Source organism: Aphelocoma coerulescens, chromosome 4A, assembly GCF_041296385.1.
Source record: "Aphelocoma coerulescens isolate FSJ_1873_10779 chromosome 4A, UR_Acoe_1.0, whole genome shotgun sequence".
Lineage (NCBI taxonomy): Eukaryota > Metazoa > Chordata > Aves > Passeriformes > Corvidae > Aphelocoma > Aphelocoma coerulescens.
In genome coordinates this window covers 20492988-20514391 of record NC_091018.1, presented here as the reverse complement: position 1 = coordinate 20514391, position 21404 = coordinate 20492988, and the positions used below count along the sequence as shown (strand labels likewise).

Below are 21404 nucleotides of genomic sequence, written 5' to 3'. Positions count from 1 at the left end.
CCAAGTTTGCATCGGTTCCCCCTCCTTCCCCTCCCTTCCACTCCCCTCCCCTCCTGCAGAGTTTTAAAGCACGGCAGGGAAAAAAAAAAAAAAGGACATCCCCCTCCCCTCAAATCCCTCGGTCCGTGACTGAAATAAATAAGCTCAATCCCAGGTAGTGAGGAGGCTGCTAATAACGTGCTCCTGACAGGCACGGGATTGCCGGGCTGAGGGATGGCTGACTGAAAGCTCCAGGCTAGGGTGGGGGTGGGGGGGCTTCTTTTTTTTTTCCTGCCAGCTCTCGCCAGGCAGTAGGGATTTTTTTTTTTTTCTTCCCCTCCCTGATAATAAGGACATCATCAGAAGCAAGATGCAGTGGCTAAGGGATGGAACAGGAATGGTGAGTTCAGGTAGCTATGTCTTTCTCTTTTCCTCTTATTGCAGTACTTTGACAGGGAAATGAACCTCCGTCCTATCTCCTGACTCCTCCTTTACTCCCTGTCCTTGAAACCATTGATCACTCTGTAGCCATTTTATAGACTCCGCGTTCCCAAACTGCTGAGCAGAAGAAGAAATTAAAAGAAAGGAAGGAGGGTGGGCATGCCTCGGGGCGTGGGAGGGAGCGGCGCTCGGCTGGGCTGGGGAGGGGGTTTCCGTAGGGCGAGCCGGGGGGCTCGGGGGGGGGGAAGCAGAGGGGTTCTCCCGGTTCCCGCATGTGTGGGGTGTGCGGTGCGAGAGCACTGGAGGAGAGGAGCGCCGGCACAGGGCTGGGTGCTGGCCGGGGCAGCCGGGACCTGTCAGATCTGCCCCTCTGCCGGATGATGAGTTGCGGTGCGGGGGGAGCCCGGTGCGCTGCCGAGCCCGAGCGTCCCTGCCCGCAGCAGCCTGGCAGACCCTCCTCCGGCGTGGGGAGGCTTCGGCAGAGCCGGCTCGACACTGACAGCTCCACGAAACCACATCCTGCCGCCGTGCAGCGCCTGGCCGAGCCGGCTCGGAGGGCTGCGTGTGCCGGGGGAAGCGGGGAAGTTCCCCCCGCTCAGCAGGGCCCCTCCGTCTCATTCAGAAACTTCCCCGGGAAGCGCTGCGGTTGTTCCTGAGATCCTCCCCCTCCCCAGCTCGCCCCCCTTGCACAGCTCGCCTTTGCAATGGCATTTCCCCCCCGGCTCCGTGCGGCGCTGGGCTTTGCAGGTGTTTTTGGATTTGCCCTTCCCTGGCCGTTCTCCGTCCTGCGGGAGGCTCGGGCATCCCTGCGGGCTGGTCCCGGGCCCGGAGCCGCTCGGGCCGAGCTGGCGTCACCTGGCTCAGCCCCCGCGTTCCGGCTCCGGGGGCACCGGCAGATGCTGCTGCCAGCGGGGAGGCTTTGGGAAGGATCGCTGCCCGTTCTCCCCGTGCAGCCCCTCTGCCCTCCATCCCCTCTCAGATCCTCACACAAACGGGGGCTGGGGGTCTGTGCTCCCGAAAGGCTCGGGCGGTGCTGCGATGTGGGGTGTAGGCAGCAGCCTGCAGCACCCAGCACGTGTGTTTAGGGTCCTGTTTAAGGCTTGTCTGCCACCCAGCAGCACTTCGGGGGCTTCGCTGCCGCCTCCCACCCTCGGAGCATCCGGAGGGATGGGATTTCTTCCTCTGTTCCCTTTGTCCCGCACTTTGCCCCTCTCCGCCCGTGTCTAAGCAACGCCGATCGCCCTGTGCCGATTCCCAGTGGTGCTGGGAAGCCGGAGGTGGCTCCTGCCTCCTTTCCCCTCTTCTCCCAGGTGACTGCTCCCAGGTGACTGCTGAGCTCCGGTGGGGAGGGGCTGGGGATGGTGCAGGACAAAGTGCTTTTCTAATTGACACAGCACAAGACTGACACTTTCTTGCCCTCTCCTCTTCCCAGATTCCTTCCTTGCTGCCGGCAGTAAGGGAGACTGTGTTACTCTGTTCTTGTTAGTGTAATTTTTGCTTTCTCTTTGAGAGAAATCATAGTGCTTGCTGTAGTAGTGAATAGCCTGTAATATAGTTTTTTGGGGAAAGTAAAGCTCCAGTGGTTGATTTTAAAGCAGGTTCTACCCAGGAATTTCCAAATGTTGCTCCTCCTAACAAGGGAAAAATAAAAGAGAGAGCTGTGGTTTCTGTGTTTTAATACAGCAGCTCAACAGCCTCAGCAGTGTTTGGATACTCCATGTATCTCCGGATAGCTGAAAATAAAAAATTATTTCAAACCAGCAAAGTAAAACTGAACCAAATATGATAAAACCAGCAGAGATGTTTGCAGTCCCTGGTGGGTGAGGAGCCTGGTTCCCTGGGGATGGGTGGCTGTGGCCTGAGGGTTCAGGGGCTCCTGCCCTTGGAGCACAGGGATACTGGGAGTGCCTAAAGCCGATGCTTGGTCCCTACAAATTCTGCTCCTTTAGCAAGACAAGATGTTCGTCCAGATGTCCTGGCCAAGTGCCAGCGTGGATAGCAATATTGCCTCCAATGCAGATTTTCCTTGCTGTCCCCACTGGTAAGTTATTTGAAATTTTAGTACTTCAGATGTTGATCATTTGGTGGGCTGTGCTAAACAAGTGAGTTATTCCACACCAGGAGTAGCTGCATTTCAGCAGCTTGGTGGGAATATTATTATCTCAGTCTGCTGGCTAAAATGTACTATGGAACTACCAAACAGCTCTGTTTGCTCCTGAGTGAAGGCTGGCTGCTCTGTTCACACAGCCTCCCGTGCCGTGCAGAACCTCAGTCTTTCACCCAGAGCATCGCTGGACCCATTTCCATGGGCACTGAGTCTCTATTATGGTTTTTCAGCTGTATTTTTTACCCCAGCATTATTTTCTGTGTGTCTGCTAAAGACCAGCAATACACATTTATTCTGGCAGCATCCCTGGACTTCGTTCAGCTCAGGCACATTGGTCAAAACCTGGATTTTAGCCTGATTTTTCCCAAGTTCTGCACAACACTGATTTATTCAAAATGCTGTTTTCTGTTGTTCTCAGTTTGGGTTCGAGACTCAGATCTGCTCCTTTTCAGAGTTACTCATCTTTAAGAAGCATGTCACTAATACTTTACAAGTGATAGTACCTTTTGTTCTCGTGGCAGGTGGCTCTTTATTTCCAAATCAGCCCCTAAACCCAAGCCATTATTCCATAGTTTTAAGCTGTCGGAGCTTCTTTTCTCCTTCCTTTGCATGTGCTGCTTCCCATTTTTTAAACAATTAATCTTTTGCCAATTATGCTGGCATCCCACGGGGGTGTTTTCCATGCTTCATCGGTACCACGTTGCTAAACTCTCTAGTATCTGTTCCTAACCTAGAGAAATCCGAGGGATTGTCATTGGTAGTGATGAGAATCAGTCTGCACATCTGAGCAGTGTGTGAGTACAATAATTATTTGGTTTGGCATTCTTCAGAGGGTATTGATCCAGCATGGTAATCAGATGAGTTGGATTAATTCAGGACAAAACACAGCCTCTTCTGGAATACTTTTTTATCTGACAAGGGCAGAGTTTTTTTCCCAAATCTTTGTATTGCCAGTAGCACAAGTGTGAGTCTTCCACGGTATTTCCTCCTATGGGGTCTCCTTTTGGGTTTAATGTTGTGCCTGTGGCAGTCCAGGTGAGTGCAGCCATCACCTTCAATGACACAGTCCCAGTCTTTTTTCTTTTACAGTCTTCTTTCTTTTACAGCCATAAATAGTCATATTTTTACACTGCCTGTCGTTCTAGTATTTAAAATCAAGCTGCTGTTGATATTTTCCATTTCTCTCCCAGACAAAAAGCAAGCTCTTGTAAATCATCACAACTTAGAATATGGTGAAAAGGAATTCAGTGAGTCAAAGGGCCAAATGCTGCAAGTGGTGGAGATGTCCCTAGTGGGGCAGGTCAGCAGCCAAGGACTTGCTTACATTTTTCCTCACTGATTCTTCCCCACTTGTCAGTCTGCGAATCACAAGATATTGGAAATACAAAGTACTCTTTGCACTCCGTAATCCAAAACATCTCAATGTGAAGTCTGGAAAAGAGAAGTGGAAAGAAGCAGTTTGGGTTTGACTTTCATTTTTGAAAGTTGGGATACGCAAATGCAGCTGGTGGAGAGAAGCCAGGGCAGGATGGAAAGAGGAGCTTGTGGTATCCAGGCATTAGGGAAAAATGGGACTGAAGAGCCCCAGAGCAGTTTTCCTGCTCTGATCAAAGGGAGCAGGGAGCGCTGGCTGCTGCTGGAGCTGCTCCCAGGGAAGCTCCCGGGAAGCTGTGGGTGTCCTGCAGAGGATGCTGCCCAGTCTCCGTGCCCTGTGGCTTCAGCAGGGAGGGCTTTTCCACGGGAGAGTGCAAAGTTTGGAAGTTTGTTCCTGTTCATCCCGGGGTCTCCTGTCACTGGAGGTTGATGCTTGGCTTGCCTGAGCTCTGCATGCCCCGGAGAATTCGGGGTGTGCTGCGGTGCCAGGGAGCCCCCAAAGCCCGAAGTCCCTCCCACCAAATCCATTTCCTTGTGGGGTTTTTCTTACGGAGCTGCTGTTCAGTTTTCCATTTCTCTCCCACTTTGGGACTGCTTTAATCTTTCAGTTACAGCCTCCTACGAGTGCTGCTATGCCAAATGTCCGGGTTAAGGAAGAGTTGATGTTGTGGTAAATAAAAACGTTTGGATAAATCCCTGCTCCTTGTGTCAGTCCCGGGAGGGGCTGGGAGGAGGCCTGGCTCCATTTCCATGGCTCTGGCCCCAGTTCCCACCTCCTGGGTAAGGGACATGCCAATAACTTCTGTGTCTCCTGAGATATATCAGGGATGTCTGGAAAACCCTGGGAGAGCAGTGCTGGGAGGGTGCCATAGGCATGGGAAGCAGGATTTCGTGGAGCTCTGAGCAGGCTGTTCTTGCTGGGAAACCACACACCCCATGTGGTCACCACGTCCATCTGTCCCTCCTGCCCAGGGTTTCAGTGTTTGAGCACCACAGGCTTTGCAAACCACAACGTTTTTTTAACTGCCGAGAACCTGATTTCCTTGTAACTCATCAAAGGGTTTTTCTTTTTTTAAACACTTCTTGAAAAATCTCTGAAATGCTTCAAGCTGACATCTTAATGTATTTATGACATTAGCTGCTTCTGCTCTGGAATGGTTGCTCTGAATCTCTTTGAGCCTGGCTGTTATTTTGAACATGACTAATTCCCTGAGTGACTAAGCTCTTAGATAATAGGAAAAATTCATCAAGTTATCTCGGTCTCCAATAGTTTCTATTGTTATGAAAAGACGACTTATGGAAAAAAAAATAAATAAAGATGCTTATTATGTAATGTGGGCAGGGAGAGGAAAGACGAGCCTTGGTAGGGACTGGCCAGAGTGCCGTGTGTGGGAAAGGCAGGAGTGCCTTATCCAGGAGCCAGGTTCAGCCTGTGGCATCTCCAGCTTAGGCTGGATGAGAAGTAAAGAGTTCCTTGTCCGGAGCTCTGGTGACTCCCGCTGAAGCCAAGGAGTTGTGCTCTTGTACAGAAGCGTGTTCAGAGGGAGTCCCAACACCTTCCTCCCCATCCTGCCACGCTGCAGAGTTCCTTGGATGTGACCCAGGATAACGCTGGGCATGCAGTGAGTTGCACCACACCTTCTGTGCGTGGCTGTTTCAGGTAGCACCTGAAGCACTCACAGCTCCTGCAGTTTTGGGACGCACAGCAAACCTCAGCTCCATCCCACTGGATTTTCACGTTGGTGCTGCTGATCAGCAACACTGAACTGCCAGCTGTGCTGCTTGGAGCAGCCAGCACAGCACCAGGTGCCTTCCTGTGCCCCTGTGTGCAGCCGTGTCCCACGGCAGGTGGGATTGTCCCTGTGATCCCACACAGCCAGGGTGATCCCCTTGGTACAGCCAGGGTGATCCCCTCGGTACAGCCGGGGTCCCCTTGGCTGTCACACATTGTCACGAGCTGCAGGAGGGCAGTGCTGGCCGTGCCTGGAAGGCAGCAGCCTGTGCTCCCTCTCACTGCAAGGAATCCCACTGAGCTGGGAGAGGGAATGGAGCCTACTGGCATTCACCTGCCTCACTTGGAGAAAGGGGAAAAAAAAGTAGAAAAAGGCTATAAACTTCTTTTTTCATGCTGATACTGCTGATAAAAATGAGTGCTCTCTGTTCTGTTCATCCACCTACTGCTATCCATCTGGAATTCCTACTTCATTAGGTTGGCTTGCACTGTTTTCTTCATTAGAAGAGTGCCAGATTCAATCGGCTGCTCCCTCTCCTTTTTTTGGGAGGCAGGAAGAGGGGGAGAAAATTATTTATATGAAACACATCCAATTCTCTGGGTTAATTTGTGTGAAGAACATGAGACCCACGGGTCATCTTCTTAATGAGATGCTTTTTCCTTTTCTCAGTGTCTTGACAAGGAGAAGCCCAGGGAAGCTGAGCCAAGTGTCGCAGGAGGGGGGTGAGGAGGCTGCAGGGAGCTCTGAGCAATTGTTTTCCATCCTCATTCCCTTGCAGGAAGCAGGGCTGGGGCTCCTGCTCCCCTCTGCCACAGCTGTGCCACCAAGGCAGGGGACCATGCCTGGCTCAGCCTGCCTGGTGTGGGTAATTCCAGATTGCCCTCGGAGTAAGCTCAGGCTGGCAGAGCAGCAGGAAAGAGTCGGATAACAAGTCCCAAGGACTGCACAGCATCAGGATTTCCAATCCACGAGCCTTTGTGTTTCCCTGGAGTGCTGGGACAGGGCCTGGCTCTGCCTTGCCCATCTGGTGATAACGTTTTCAGGGGATCATCCTCGTGCTCCTTAAGCCGCCCCTTGTGCAGGGCCAGGCAGTAAAGGCACAAAGCCGAACCCAAACTTCCCCTCTGCTTTTCCCTGTGAGGTTTCTACGTTGCTGGTTGGGGGGTGCATCGTGGATCATTTTGTTTCCATTCTTCCCAGCACCTTGCACTGCTCATTGCTGGACCTCCGTGGGCTTGGGCAGAGGGAAAGACTCTGTTAGGTTTGCTTTTTTACTGCGTAGGAATTGTCCTGTGTTGGATTTCAGGGGACCTTCCTTGTTGTGGCAGAGCTGAAATGCACGCTTTGATTTTCACACCGAAGAGTTTCCCCGTGCCCGGGCAGCTGAACTTCTCAGGGACTCCACTGGGGACACTGACCCTGAATTCAGAAGGGTCTTGTTTCACTTTCTAGCAGGTGATAATCTTTTTCCACTCACTGCTTTGTCCAGACCTGTGCTGATGTGAAGATTCTGCAATTTAATGTCCGAGTGCCTGCAGGGACCACTTGTCTTTTCCCAGGGAAGGGACTTGGCTTGGATTTTTCTGCAGTTTGGGCTTTGCTTTCTTTACTTTTTTTCCAGGCTCAACAGTGAGCCCAGAAGCTGAGAAATAAAATTAAGGAGTAAAGGTTTACTGTGTTCCTTTCGGCCAGGGGTTGGGTTTTTTTTTCAGATGGGAAGAGCTTACATAAGGTCGAAATGAGCATCTGAATTGGATGGGTCCTTTTAAACAGAACTTTCTTGGCCCCTGAAGTCTTTCTCTGTGACCAGGGTAATTGGTGTTACCACATCTGATTTCTGTGGGTTTGAGGGGGGGTTTATTTTCTTTTTCAACACTGGGAATCTGAAGATGCTTCTGGAGTGCAGGCTGGAGTGTGGAGCAGATGCGAGGAGAGCAGAAAGCACTCGCAACACGATTGCCAGGGGCAGGAGATTTTAGTCTGTCTTAATGCTTTAAGTTCATGTTAACTTAAAAATAGAAGGTTTGTTGTTCTCACTGCAGTCCAGGGGAGCACAATGGGCTCGATGCCCCCAGACAGGCTCTCTGTGCCATTTCAGCATGGTCTGTGCAGCGGTACAGGAGCTGAGACACCGATTCCATCGGGACATCACAGCTGTGGCTCAGTTCCCATCTTTTGGTGAAATTCTTGCGGGGTTTTTTTTCATGGAATACTTGGAGCAGTGACCGGGGGATGCTCAGGTCCTTCCCCACGGCCTCTGAGCTTTGTGTGACACTCTTGCCCAGGTGGTCATGAGGGTGCAGCTGAACTCAACCTCCAGCAGTGCCCTGTGTGCTCTAAACATTGCAAAGTGGGCTTAGAAATTTAGTTTCTTCTATTTGCAGCACTCCCAGCCTTGTCACAAGGGCGTCTTGCTTCGAGTGGTCCTTCCCTGCTCTCTCCCACATCCTCCTTCTCTTCCACTTCACTGCTTTGCTGGCTCTTAACTTCTGCAGTCCTTTAGAAAGAGGAAATCACTGGAAAAAAGTCCCAAGTTCATGTGGACAGTGAGGAAGCTTTCCATTTGAGGGATGGAGTGGACAGGCAAGGAACTGTGGGTGACTGGAAAGTTAATTTTTCACAGCCAAAATCAGGCCCAAGTCCAAGTCTCTACAAATATTCCTCCATTTTGCAGCTGGGGTAAGGAATTTTAGGTGTTTGGGGATTTTTAAAGCTTCCCATGAAGCCATTCTGTAAACATACGAGATTCTGGAGATTCTTGAGGAAAAATCTGCCCTTTGCAGCAGCTCTGCAGCTCGTAGGCTGGTGCCTCCCATCTGGCCCAGGATGGGGAAGAGGCCTCTGTCAGACATTCTGTGAAGAGAAAGGAAAAAGAGGCAACTCCCAGCTTAAGGAAATCCTCCTTTTTGGAAACAGCGAATCATAATCTCACTGGCCTTTAATCTCTGAAACCCTGAGCTTAATTCCTGCCTAGATTTAGAAAAAAAAAAAAATATAATGGTTTTCTTATAATCTCTGATGGAGCCCATAAGTCACCCCCCACGTCACAGCAGCGGCCGTGAGCGCCCAGCGCGGGAGACTGGGAGTGGAGGAGCAGGTGCCCACACATCCCCGGGTACCAGGGCTGCCTATTCCTTTTTGGGGGCAGTATTAATTCAACTGGAAGGTTTAAACTTCCCTGACGGTGCCATAAAGGTCTGGGAACTGCAAGAGGGAATACAAAGGAGCCGAAGCAGTTTGGGACTGACAGTGACCGGCAGTGTTTTCCCCTTGGCCATGGATTTCATCCATCCAGACCAATTGTATTCCTGCTCAGAATCAAGAGCCACGCTGATTTGTGTGACATTTTCCCAAATTCATCCAGAGCCTTATCCCCTTTGGCCAAAGTTTAGCAGATTTGGGGTCCTGTCACATCCCAGAGCTCTGCCACACCGCTTCCTACAGCGGCATGGCCGGAATTCTCTGGGTCTGCATTGAGGTTAAGAGTTTAGTGGCTCCTTTTTCCAGTTAATAGAAGGTGGAGCTGATGTGTTGGGAAAACAGGGATCCCTCTGCCTGTCCAAGGGTGGAGGTTGTTACTCTGCACAGGGATCTACAGCAGGACAGGGAACTGGAGCTGGCTCCGTGTATGGCCACGCACCCCTGGAGTGCCCTGGCACCTCGTGTGGGGCCGTGGGCCTGTCCTTGCGAGGGGAATCCGGGACCTGTAAGCATTCCGGTTCCAAATCCTGAGCTGTGTTTGTTGAGCTGTAAGGAGAGGGATGTGCTAATTACTGGAGACATCCATTGGAGGGAGACGTGGTCACAAGGCTGAGCCCGGCGTGTTCCGCACGGGAGGATTTGGCATCATCCGTTTCCTAGGCTTGCTCCAAAATTGCTGTATTGTAATTAATGTCAGTGTAGGGCCCCTCTGTTCGTTGTTTGGGTGTCCAGAATTCCCCATCCCACACGTGTCCATGAGGCCGATGGATACAGAGCTGGATGGATGTGATGGGAACAGGAGCGCGGGCTCCTTCCCTGATTGCTGTCCCTCCGCAGAGGTGCTGAAATTCCAATCTCCCTTCTCAGCCAGCACAAGCCCTCGCTGATCCTGCATCACAAACCGTGCTCCCCAAAGCTCCTCTCGTGTCAGGGCATGTTCTGTGCAGTGTGGGACGTGGTGTTTTATGTAATGAGTACAAATCTTCTTTTCCCCTTCCTCGTTTCTCTCTGTACAGAACGTTAGACCAAACTTCCCAGAAAGCATTCCATGAAGTTAAACTTCACCGTGGTTTTACATAAACCCCAGCTGTGTAGGTGTGCTTTATCAGAAAGGCTTCTAAGAGAAGGTACCGTCCATTTTCGTAGTAAAATTAACATTTAGTGCACGCAGAAGGCATGGGGAATTATATAAAGCAGCAAGTACTGTTGGGAATACTGTGGATATCATTTAAATAGAAGCTTCTCTGCAGTGAATCTGTTTGTGCTGCTGTTACCCACACAGCCTCCTCTGGACCCCAGACCGACGTGAGGCACCCGGTGCTTTCCTGCCTGATCTTTTAGGGGCTGTTTGCTCTGAGAGAGACCTGGCGAAGGGGATGCTGCGGCTGAGCTTCCCGCGATGCAGCATCCCCCGGGATGGAGCATCCCCTGGGCTCCCCAGGGGATGGGGCACAGCAGTGGGGTCCCCACATCCTCCCGTGGCTCCTGACACCCCCGTGGGGGGGTTTTGGGGACCCCCGCCCGCAGCCAGCAGCTCAGGAGGGGCCGGCTCTGTGGCTCCGTGTACGATCCGTGCCCTCCCCTGCGCTCTGAGTGGCTCAGCTCCTGCAGAATGCCCGGCCCCAGCCCTGCCAGGCTCGGTGCTGGCAATGAAACCCTCCCGCTCGGCTCCGGAAGTGGCCAGTGAGCATGTGTGATGTGTGCACCTTTGTTCTGGAGGTTTCCCAGCCCTCTGCTGCTCCCCCTGCCCTGCTTTTGCTCCCCTGTCTCTGTGCAAGGCTCAAGGGAGGCTGCCTTGAAACCCCCGCTGGCATTTCCCAGTCTGGGCATGGAGAGGAGATGGAGCCAGGGATGGGCCGTGCCTGCTGAGGGTCCCCAGGCCCTGGGGGTGTGTGGACCAGCAGAACATCTCCACTGGGCTTCCTCTAACACCTCCTCTGGGCTCCACACCCAGGCTCCCTCTGTGCTCACTGCAGTTTAGAGGAAAAGATAAACTGGCCATAAAGTCCCTCTAAATTCAGGCTGGTTGTGTGTTTTGGGGAAGTCGTCGTTGCTTCTGAGACTGAAACTGGAATTTCCTGGCTGTTTTTGTAAGTTTAGGTTTATGTTTTGGAAAATTGCCTGTGTTGTTTTGGGAAAGGACGGTAGCAATAATAATAAATATTCCACATCTATTATGTGTTGGAACTAAACGATCTCCAAGGTCCCTTCCAACCTGAATCATTCTATGTTTGCTATTCTGATTAGTCTAAAATTACATCAGACAGACTGGCTATCCTAAAAATGGATCCTTGATAGAAAATGCAGGTTTGGAAGCTGGGGATGAGGCAGATCCGTCACCTGGATACAGCCTGGCATCTGTGCTAACGGGGCAGCCTGGGGCAGCTTTACAGCAGCTTCTTGTGAATATACAGTGAAAAAAGGGCTTTTCACTGTCCTCCTGAATGAGAAGCTCCCTGCCTGGACAGAGCAGGGGCCTCAGATGCTGGACAGAGCCTCTAGCTGGCACTTATCACCCAAAATAAACCATCTAAGCAGCCCAAACTGTTCGTGTTTCTAAAGCTGCTCGACACAACCCACCCTCTGCATGTACAAACCCATCCCAGCCCACACGTGCTCCAGAGCTGGTCAGAAATGAGCAGGATGGCGCTGGCTGAGTGTTGGTCTGGCACAGACCAGTGGGTCCGAGTGGAGGCCACCAAGGGAGACCCCGTGGACATCCAGGCCTGACACGGTCTCTCCTTTGATGGTGTTTGGGGTGGATACAGGACCCTCCTGTTTTTGAGGGAGCTCTCTGGCAAAAGAAAAAAATTAAAATAAGCCTTGCATTAAACAGCTGGGTTAGTGTTTGTGTAACCCCCTGCCCCTTGCCCAAATGCTGGTGCCCTGGAAGGACGCTGCTGGCAGGACAGGCTGCCCCTTGCTGGTGAGGTTAAAACATGAAACTGGCCAGGTTTAGACATGAAAGTCCTCCCCAGCTCTCACCGTTTGCTGCAGGAGAACAGCCGAGGTGCTTGTTTGGTGCCTGCTGGCCTCGTGTCTGTGCGGGAGCGTTCGGAGGCGCAGGTTTCCTGGAAGGTGCCGTGCTCAGCCCCCGGATGCACATTTTAGTGCGTTATGCATATGCATTGGCAGCATTTCTATATTTGTCTTTGTCTGGAAAACCATTTGCTTTTTCCAGCTGAGTGTATGTGGTTTGTGTGCGTCGTGATGCCTCTCTGAGGTAACTGCTGGTTCTGGGATCTGAGATTGAGGTTTGGGATAGCGCCTGGCACCTGGGCCATAAACCCTGAGCGTGTGTGTGGTTTTAATGTAGGAATGAGCATTTCTGGCTGCTGCAGAAGGAATAAAGGCACTCCATCTGTCCTGCCCCCCCTTTTATAGATGTCTGTCTGTAGACTCAGAATTCAGTTTAACTCTTAGATGGAGACAGCCAGTGCAGCGCTGAGGGGAGAGAAAGGTTATAGGATTTGTGATGGCAGCATGATTGTACAGAGCTAAAGCGTGACCCCCCCTGCCCAAATCCCACATTTCAGGCTCACAGCGAATTTCCAGGTTACCACGACTTGCCTTTTTGTTATTTTGGCTGCTTTGCTCCTGCTCCCCTCCCTGCTCCGAGCGGGCTCCCAGCAGCACCGGCTCTCGGGGCTCCCGTTTTCCAGGGCAGCCGCATCCCGGGGCGGTGCGGAGCGGGATCTGCGCTGCTGGGAGCGCTGGGAGCCGCCTCGGGAGCCGCTTCGGAGCCGCCTCGGAGCCGCCGGGCTTGGAGCACCGGAGCCGCCGGGCTTGGAGCACCGGAGCCGCCGGGCTTGGAGCACCGGAGCCGGCTCGGGAGCGCGGGCAGAGCCGCGGCTGCGTGCGCTCGCTGTCACGGCGGGCGGAAGCCTCGCGTATTTATGGAGCCAGCGCTTCCTTCTGCGTTTGAGTGACAGCCAGGATGCCGTCGCTGCCTGGTCACTGGAGCTGATTAGTATGCGCCAGGGTCCGCCTCGCTCCGAGGGATGCAGCCGCAGCAGCTTGCAGAGCTGTCACACTCACACGGGCTCCGTATCTGCACTGGCTTGACGAATTAAAAAGCGAGCCAGCCAGCGAGAGAGAGACCGGGAAAGAGAGGGGGGACGAGACAGAGAGAGAAGCTTGCAGACAGCGCTCGCTCTTTTCCTAAAGGAAGGATTTTGCATCCCGAGTGCTCACTGGTTGTGATGATGCTTCACTTAGCGGGCTCAGAATGAGCTAGAGACAGCAGATAGGGGAGAAACTAAAGGCAGAGCACAAAGCATTACGAACCAGCCCAAAACCAGGAACAGTTTTCTCCTCTATTCTAGCATGGTGGATGTATGGACAGTCTTACAGAGCAGAGGTTGACTTCTCCAAATCTGCCAGCCCCACACCTCGAACACTACAGTGTTCTGCATTGCACCATGACCTTGGATGTTCAAACGGTGGTCGTTTTTGCAGTGATTGTGGTGCTATTGCTTGTGAATGTCATACTCATGTTCTTCCTGGGCACTCGTTAAATGGATTTTTTCTCCTGAGCTGTTGGGGGCTACTACTACCACTAGCAATTCAACAAGAGAGCACGAGCGGGAGAGAGAGAGAGAGAGAAAGGCGAGAGAGAGAGAGAAAGAGAGAGAGAGATTTCTTACTGAGGGGGGAAACGCGTTGAGCTTCAACATGGCCTCGCTGTGATATGTATGACGTTGGTATTATTATCTCTCCCTAAATCTTTTGTCATGTCTTGTCTTTTAAGTATGCCTGTAAGTGTAGCTGCTTTTGCCGGGGTTTGAAATGTGATAAATAATAACAGTGATCCGGTCCTCTGTGGTGCTGTGCTGGCGAGATAGAGCTGTGCTTCTTTAGGCAGCAGCAGAGTGAAAATGATCTGTCTGTGGTGAGCACTGGCTGTGTTGTTTTGCTTTCCTTTGAAATAGAGGCTCAAGTTAATAATAAGTGATTTTGTGTGCAATTTCTAGCAAGCAGTTAATGTGCAATGTCTGTGAGAGTAACCATGCAGGTGCCAGGTGAGAGATGCTGGTGTGTGCAATGGAATTGAGCTATGGACATTTTTAAGGGGTGGGGGTGTGTGTGTGTTTAAGAAATCCTATTAAAGGATTAAATCTTGGCTAAAATAACATTCAGCCACAAAAAAAAAAAAAAAAAAGAAAAAGAGAAATTCTACTTACTGTTTTTATCTGTGTTGCCTTGATGATCTGATTTGATTTCTTAATATTCAGCCCCAAACCTTCCAAATTCTATGTCCACAGTGATGTAACCCAGCTCCTTTTTTTAGAGATGTGAGAGGGACCGAAACATAACCTGCTGGGTTTTTATTCTGGTCGTGCGTGGTTTCTGTCTCTGCAAATTGGGGAGGAAAGATCAAAGGGAAAAAGGGCAATGCAAGCTTTGTTTTTCTTTGCTAAAGCAACAGATACGGAGGGGTTGAGTTTTGCTTTGATTTTCTAGAAATCTGATTTTGGCTTTCTTTTCTTTCTCTCGTGTGTGTGTGTATATCAAATTTTGGGGAATGTATCTAAGAAAAATCTTTGCCCACCTCAAGGATAACGAGCTTTTGAGATGGGTTGCTTGGTGTGACTTTATTTACATTGATTTTCTGGAAAATGAAGTGCTAAGTTGTGTATTATGGGCTTGCTGGAAAGGTGTCCAGTAGTTAGAGGTGTTTCTAGCCCGAAATTGCAATGTTTACAGCTGGGAAGCAGGGCTGGCTGGGGGCTCCAGTGGCAGCACGAGGAGTTTGGAGAGAATACGAAGGGAATGTCTGGGAAGAGCAATGCCTTTTCCTCTGGAAAATATGTCTCTGTTCTGCGCTTCTGATAGAGGTCTTATGGATTTTTTTTTTTAATATGTTATTTCCCCCTCCTGAAAAATCAGAATTGCTTAAAACAAGCAAAAATATCAATTTGAAAATGTTTTTTGTCTTTGTTGATAGTCACCAGAATTTTTATTGCTGTGGTAATTGAACTAATTGATGCTAATTCCAGCTATCTGTTATTTATTTGATGTCCTCTTAAAAAAAACAACCACATAACTGATGTCTAAAGACAAAGCTGGAGGTTCCAGATGGAGACATGGAGTTATTTCCCAGTGAGGATCTGTGTGCTGGGAGTTAAATGCTGAGCTGGGCTCAGAAGCCGATGGCTTTTCAATGGTGGCACGGTTGGAAACGGAGTTAAATCCAGCAAATTTGGTGCTTTCAAAGTGCTTTTAGCTGTAAATAAAAGAAAAAAGAAATTTTCCCCGAGTGCCAGGGTGGGAACAATCGTCCCCAAAAGTGTTTTGGGGCAGTAGCCCATTTTAATGGGGAGAAAAGCCAGGAGCCAGGGATACAAGCCCAGGAAGATGCTCTGGTGCCTGCTGGCTCCGTTTCCCCTCGTCACTTGTAGCTATCTGCAAGAGGTACCTGCTTCACTTCACAGGAGACTGAGTCAGTCTTCTCTAAAAAAATCCCAGTAAATAAAATTGCTGCTGAGGATGGTTTGGGTTGTTAAACAGCTCAGATTTGCTCTATTTGCCTGTTAGCCATCCTGTGTCAATAGTTTTATAGGTTGCAGAATCTCCTGGCAATGTAATAAATGAGCTGAGATCACCATGGAGAGGGAATCGATCAAACAGCAGCCAAAATCATCCTTTCAGGGGAGCAGCCTTGAGCAGCAAAGGGATTTGGAGGAGAAAGGGTGGAAAAATGAGCAAAAACCCAACCCCAAAACTGACCAGCGAGTTACAACGGGATGTGGCTGTGCCTGAATGTTTATTTTCTCAGGGCTCTCTGGCACTGAGGTTTACCTTTCAATACGATTTCTACGAGGAATGCCCAGTACCTGACGCGGTTTCCTGGGTGCATTCCTTGATCCAGAGCTTGTACTCCCGGGGAGATATTTGGGAATTGTGTGTGTTCGGTGGTGGATATTCCTGCGGTGCCCCTCTGGTTCCATCCCTGGGGTGGGGTGTGCTGGGGGTGCATGGGGAGGACGAGGGGTTGTGCACGCTCAGCTGCTGGGAGGGAGCGCCGCGAGCCGAGGTTTTCCCATCACGGAACGTGAATTTCTTGGGAGAATTCATGTGGTTTTATGACAACTTTTTGCCTTTTATCCTCCTGAAGGCTGGTGGAGTTAAAGAAGGAAAGTTAACACGGAGCAATAGGAAAGTTGGTAGCAGCAAACTTTGTTATTGCAGCAGCACCGTTCTTGTTATCTCGGGCTTCCTGTTGGAATTTGGGGGGGAAAGAGAGGAGGAAACGAGAGCCGAAGGAGTGAGCGAGGGCTGGGCTTGCTGCTTGTTTAGTTCGCTTTCTGTTTCCCACCCCAGGCCTCAGTGACCACCTCCTCAGCCCCTGCCCCAGCCCCAGTTTTGTAGTTTGGCAGCTGCGGTTTGGCGTTCCCCGGGCGTGCGGGAGCCCTGGCGCATCCGTCCATCCCGCCGAGCTGGCGCAGCGGCTCAGCCCGTGGCGAGCACCGGGAGCTTTCTGGGGTGACAGCGCTCCCAGGCCCCACTGGATCCCCGTGCCCATAAGTGACTGTGCCTGCAGCACTCCGGGTGTCATTTGCACGCTGTGAAATATCCCTGGGATTGGAGCTTTCCTTGTCCCGGAGCTCCGTGGGACCATCCGGGTCACGCTCGAGTCCCTGGGGATGCTGCAGCCCTGTGACTCCCTTGGGTTTCTTCACGTTTTGTGGGGATGCTCAAACCCAGGGATGAGGTGGAGGGATCATTCCTTTAAAGGAATCGGAGCGCTGACCCGCTGGAAAATATGGCCCCAAAGAAAAAAAATACGAATTTGTCTGCAAAAAGCGTACTTGTGATGCATAAAATCTCTTTCAGTGCCTGCTGCTGTGTGTTTGCTGAGGCTGGGTGATGGGAGACCTGCCTTGCTGTTGTCTGCTTAAGCAGGATTCAATGTTATTTGCCACAGGATTCATGAAAATGCCTCTGCCTGTATCATAGCAACCCTGTTTCCCACAGTCCATAAAAAGTCCATTCCTCCCGAGCAGCAATCCGCCGTCTTAAAGATTCAGGCACCCTCCTCGGTGTGAGGAAAGGGTGATGCCCCCCTCGGAGTGCTTCCCAGAAAGCTGAATGTCGGGATGATCCCGGCTTGTCCTGCCTGCACGGCGATTTTAATGCTCTCTAAGACAGATAAAGTGCTTTCCTTTCGGGTTTCTAAAGGCTTCCTCCCCCACCCTGGCTATTTCCCACCTCTGTTTAAAACCTCACATGACAAGTTAAAGGGGATGGGACAGCTCCGAGGTCTGTGACGCGGTGGCTCTGCCCTGTCCTGCCATTTGGCTTTTCCCCCGGGATGGCAGCAGCGCAGCCCTCGCTTCTGCTGTGTAGTGAGTGAAGATGTGCCCCGATGCGAGCCCTTCTGTGGGGATGCAGAGGTGCTTTCTCAGCCCGTAGATGACTGTTGTTAAGAGCTGCATGTTCACCTGACTCCTGCCCCCCATCTGTTTGCATAATGTGGTTGTATTTCTTTTTGGATCAGGTATTCAGTACACAGCCCAGCTGCTGTGTATAATGTCTGAAGGAAAATTGCCAAAAATCCATGTAAGTTTTTTTAGTTTTTTGGGTTGGCTATTTTTTTGTTGTTGTTGTTGTTGGTTGCTTTAGTTTCAGTTTGTGGCTAGAACCCCCGTCTGTGTTGTCATTTCATTTTGGTGTGGTGCTTGGTTTGTGTATTCAGTGAGCGCTGGTCGTGCTGGGAGCCGGTGCTCCGTGTGCCCTGCCTGCCTGCATGTGTGTCCGTGTGTGCTGCCGTGCTGTGTCCGTGTGCTCCGTGTTGGAATGATGCCTCTCTCGCGGGGAGCCTCCTGGATTTGACATTTCCAACGTGGATTTTCTCATCTGGGTGTGATCACTGTGCTCAGTGTGTCTCTCCCAGTGAAACGCTGGGAGAGCTATTTTGGTAGAACGCAGGGATTTGTCTCAGAGCTGCGGAGTCTCCAATGAGGAGAAGTTGGGAAGCTTGAGGAAAACTCCCAAATGTTAATAATTGTGTAAGAACTGTCCTGGTTGAAGAGGGTGCTTGTGTGGGGGCTCCTGGCAGAGGGTCATTCTGCCGGCTCCTGGCTTTGCCACTGATCCCTGTACGGCCTTGGGCGCGTTCCTTTGTTCCTCTGTTGCCTTGTGCCTCTTCTTTTCCATCTGGGACAGAGGAATATCAGCAGTGCTGAGGTGTAGCCATGCCTGGTGCTGTCCTGTTTGTCCCCTCTCTGTGGTGCTGTCCTGGCTGGCTGGGGGACAGTGGCAGTGCAGGTGGGGGATGTGTGTGTGCCCACATTGGCCCAGCTCTGCCTACCTGGCTTTTGCCTGTTGGAGCTGTTGCAGACAGCAAGAGCTGTAGTGATTGATGCTTCCCACTAGAAATAGATGCTCCTGGAGGAAGAGCTGCTGGAGGAACCATGATTTATTGTCTTTATTTTATTAGTTGTGGTTTCCTGAGTGGAAATGAGTCTTAATCTGCAAGCACCCACGGACGGCTGGGTTGGCTCTAACCAGCAAACGGCCACGTGGCCTCCGCTCCTGATTCCTGGTTTTACTGGGAATTACTCTGGCATTGTTGGAAACACCACCTTGATGGGGTGTTCACAGGGGCATCTGAGCTCAGGGCAGGAAGCCCCCGGAGCTCTGCTGGTGAGGACTGTGTTGGGCAGCCTGGAAGCTTCGCCACTGAAGTGAAAGAGAATTTTGGGGCTTGAAGGGAGGGAGTGTGTGCAAGGATTTAAAGAATTAGGTCTGCATTTCAGCTGGCTCTAGTTTATCCCTAAGGATATCATTTCACAAGAGTGTGCTGCTTTGGGGAGCTACCCATCGTGCTATCACAGAGCCGGGGAAACTGAGGCACGTGGTGCTTGGAGAACGGCACATTTTGGGATGGGGGTTAGTGGGGCTGGGAGCCAGAGCAGGATGCGGGGCCTGTCTGTGGGGGAGGGTGTTCAGCACCGTGTTTGGGGTCTGGCTGGTTCGTTTTCATGCAGACCTTGCCGTGGGGAGGTGTCAGAGGGCCAGGCTGGTGCGGGGTGCCGTGGGCTGAGCCGCTCCCTCGTGGGGGAGGATGCATTTGGGGGATTTGGGAGCCGGGAGCAGCCGCGTGTGGCCGTGCCCGTGTGAGGGGCCATGTGGTTCAGCGCCTGCCCCTTCCTTCGCATCAGCTGAGACATATATAACACAGAGTATGGGCTGCTGGCAGCCGGCGTGGGGCTATTTTCGGCTGCTTCTGCGCCTCAGCGGAGCCGGGGCTGCGCTGAGCCTGCCCTGCTCACCGAGCTGGGCTCAGTCTCCAGAGATGAGCTGGTCCTCAGCCCCCTTCCCTCCTCCAGGAGCTGTCCGGGATGGGCAGGGCAGGCACTGACCCCTGCGGGAGCTGGGGACCGCGGCAGCCCTGCCCTGGCTGCCAGGGAGGCAGAGCCGTCTCCACAAGGGGCATTGCCCCGGTTAAAGCAGCCCGGCTCTTTGTTTTCCCTTTTATTTCCCTGGATAAAGCCCCAGGTGGGTTTCAAGGCTGGTCACTGTGATGGGATGAGCCGTGTGTGCTTCGGTGTCCTTCTGGAGTGGGGCTGTCAGTGCCCGGCGTGCCCGGGGCTCTGTGCTCTGCCGGGGGACTGAGGCTGGAATGTCCTTCCCGCTGCTCCTGCTTGGGAAAGCAGCGTGCCTGGCTGTCCTACTGCCTCCCAAGGCATCTGTTGCCAGCCCTGCTCCCCTCCTGTCCCTCCTGGAATGCTGAGGACAGTTGTCTGGTTTTCAGGGATGTCCCGGAGCATCCGGGCTGTGCCCTGTGCCGCAGAGAGCCCACAGCCACGCCAGGCATCCGGGAGAATCCCTGCATGTTGCTGGCTGGGTTTGTTCCCTCTCAGTACTCAGGATGTTGGCCCCAAAGTTTCCAAAGGGTTAAGCTGCTGCTGGTGCCAGTTTTGGGGGTTTTGAGCCCCTGCAAGGGAGCTCAGAGCTGTGAGAGCAGCTGCAGCTCACGCTGAGAGATGCCGGGAGAGGAATCGGCGCAGCTCCGAGGGCTTGGAAAGCAGGAATTGTGTACGGAATTGTTCTCTTGTAATTGAGCAAATGCAGTCTGGCCTCAGCTACGCAAACAGGAGTGGAGAGGAAACCCCTAAGGATCTGTCTTTTACCCCAATAAGCAGTGGGTTAATTTGCTGGGCATATCTGGGGAAAAGTTTTGTCAAGTAAAATTGTTCCGTTTGACAAAAGCATCAGGCTCTTGCTGGCATTATCAGAAAACAGTTTTTTTTTTCCCAAGCATTTCTATGGACCACATTCCCCTGCTATTTCTGCTGCTCCACTCCCCTGTATTGTGTTCAGCAAATCTGACAAGGTTCTCTCAGTACGTCGTGCACTGAAGTTTCTGTTCTGATACCAAATTTAGGGAAGGCTTGTTATCTACAATTCTTTCTTCCTGGCTTGATAAGGTGCTGATTAATTTAATGCAACTCTCTTTCCTTATCTAGTTGAGCTTCAGTCATTTTTAGTATAATCTTGAGAAAGCGTGATCAATCTTTAATGTTTGTTTTTAAGGTTTATTCCAAAGCCTTTTAGGCACGCTAGATGTTCGCTCTTTTGTGAAGTTCTAGGAGAATTAAGTTAAAAAGTAACAATTATAGAACCAGTTTTGAATGCAGATGAAACATTTTAAAGTTGCTGTGAAACAAGAAAGAGCAGTTGGCTCTGATGAAGTTTTAGGTGTTAAAATAGAATTGTCTCAACTCTGGTGCTGGATGCATAAGGCAGTGCCCTTGGATTGGGATGATGCAGGGAAGCAGGAGAGGGCCTGTTCCCTCTCCAGAGGGGTGTGTGAGGTGAGGAGGGGCAGGGGCACTGTCACCTGTCCCTGTGTAGGGAATTGTCCCCTGCTTTTGCCCGAGCACACAGGCACGAGGAGCAGACAGTGCGAGGAAACCGGGCTGTCATGGGCACAGAGCGACTGCCTTGATTTGGTGATCAGGAGTTGACATCTGGATAGATTTTCGGTCTCCTCTGGTCCAGGGGATGTGGATCTGTCTTCCAATGCCCAGCAGCAGATCGATCCTACCTCCTGGATACTGAGGGTTTTGCAGAAGTGTCAAAAAGTCTTTCCTAAGGAATTAAAAGTGCACCCGTGCACAGAGCAGAGGAGCTGAACCTTCCAAACCTGCAGGCTGGGAACAAATTTACTTAAGACTAACAGGCTGCCTTAGAATCAGAAATCTTCAGCCAGCAGAAGCCTGACTTCTTCAGTGCACACCCAGAGCCTGGGAAGTGTGTTCCCGGGCATTAACAGGAGGGAGACTGTAGATTTATGGAATTCAGGGAGCTCTGGCCCTGCTGCTCCCAGCACCCCTCTGCAGGGGTGGGTGCTGCTGAGCCACGTGCTGAGGCCACCCCCGATGTCCCTCTCAGCCCACTGCCATTTGCACATTGTCACAGTGGCCCCAGCTGTCACAAACCCCGTTTTCCCAGCTGGATTTGGAGCTCAGGACGAGTCTGTGTCTGGTCCCCAGAGCCCACGTTTGGCTGGGGGTTGTCGGCAGCGCACACTCGGGGCTTCTCCTTTTGCCCTCTCCCTC

At 51.7% G+C, this 21404-nt stretch overlaps 2 protein-coding genes across 10 annotated transcripts in view; both read left to right on the top strand.

Moving 5' to 3' along the window:
- Positions 1–21404, top strand: part of ARHGEF9 (Cdc42 guanine nucleotide exchange factor 9) — a 193059-nt gene that overhangs the window by 80085 nt on the left and 91570 nt on the right. The gene's annotated exons all lie outside the window — the stretch shown is intronic.
- LOC138110703 (uncharacterized) lies at positions 13173–13352 on the top strand. Its single transcript, XM_069015888.1, has one exon. It carries the CDS (start codon positions 13173–13175, stop codon positions 13350–13352), a length of 180 nt encoding a protein of 59 aa, XP_068871989.1.

Coding starts and splice junctions, on each gene's coding strand:
- LOC138110703 (XM_069015888.1), top strand. CDS start 13,173: ATGGACAGTCTTACAGAGCAGAGGTTGACTTCTCCAAATCTGCCAGCC.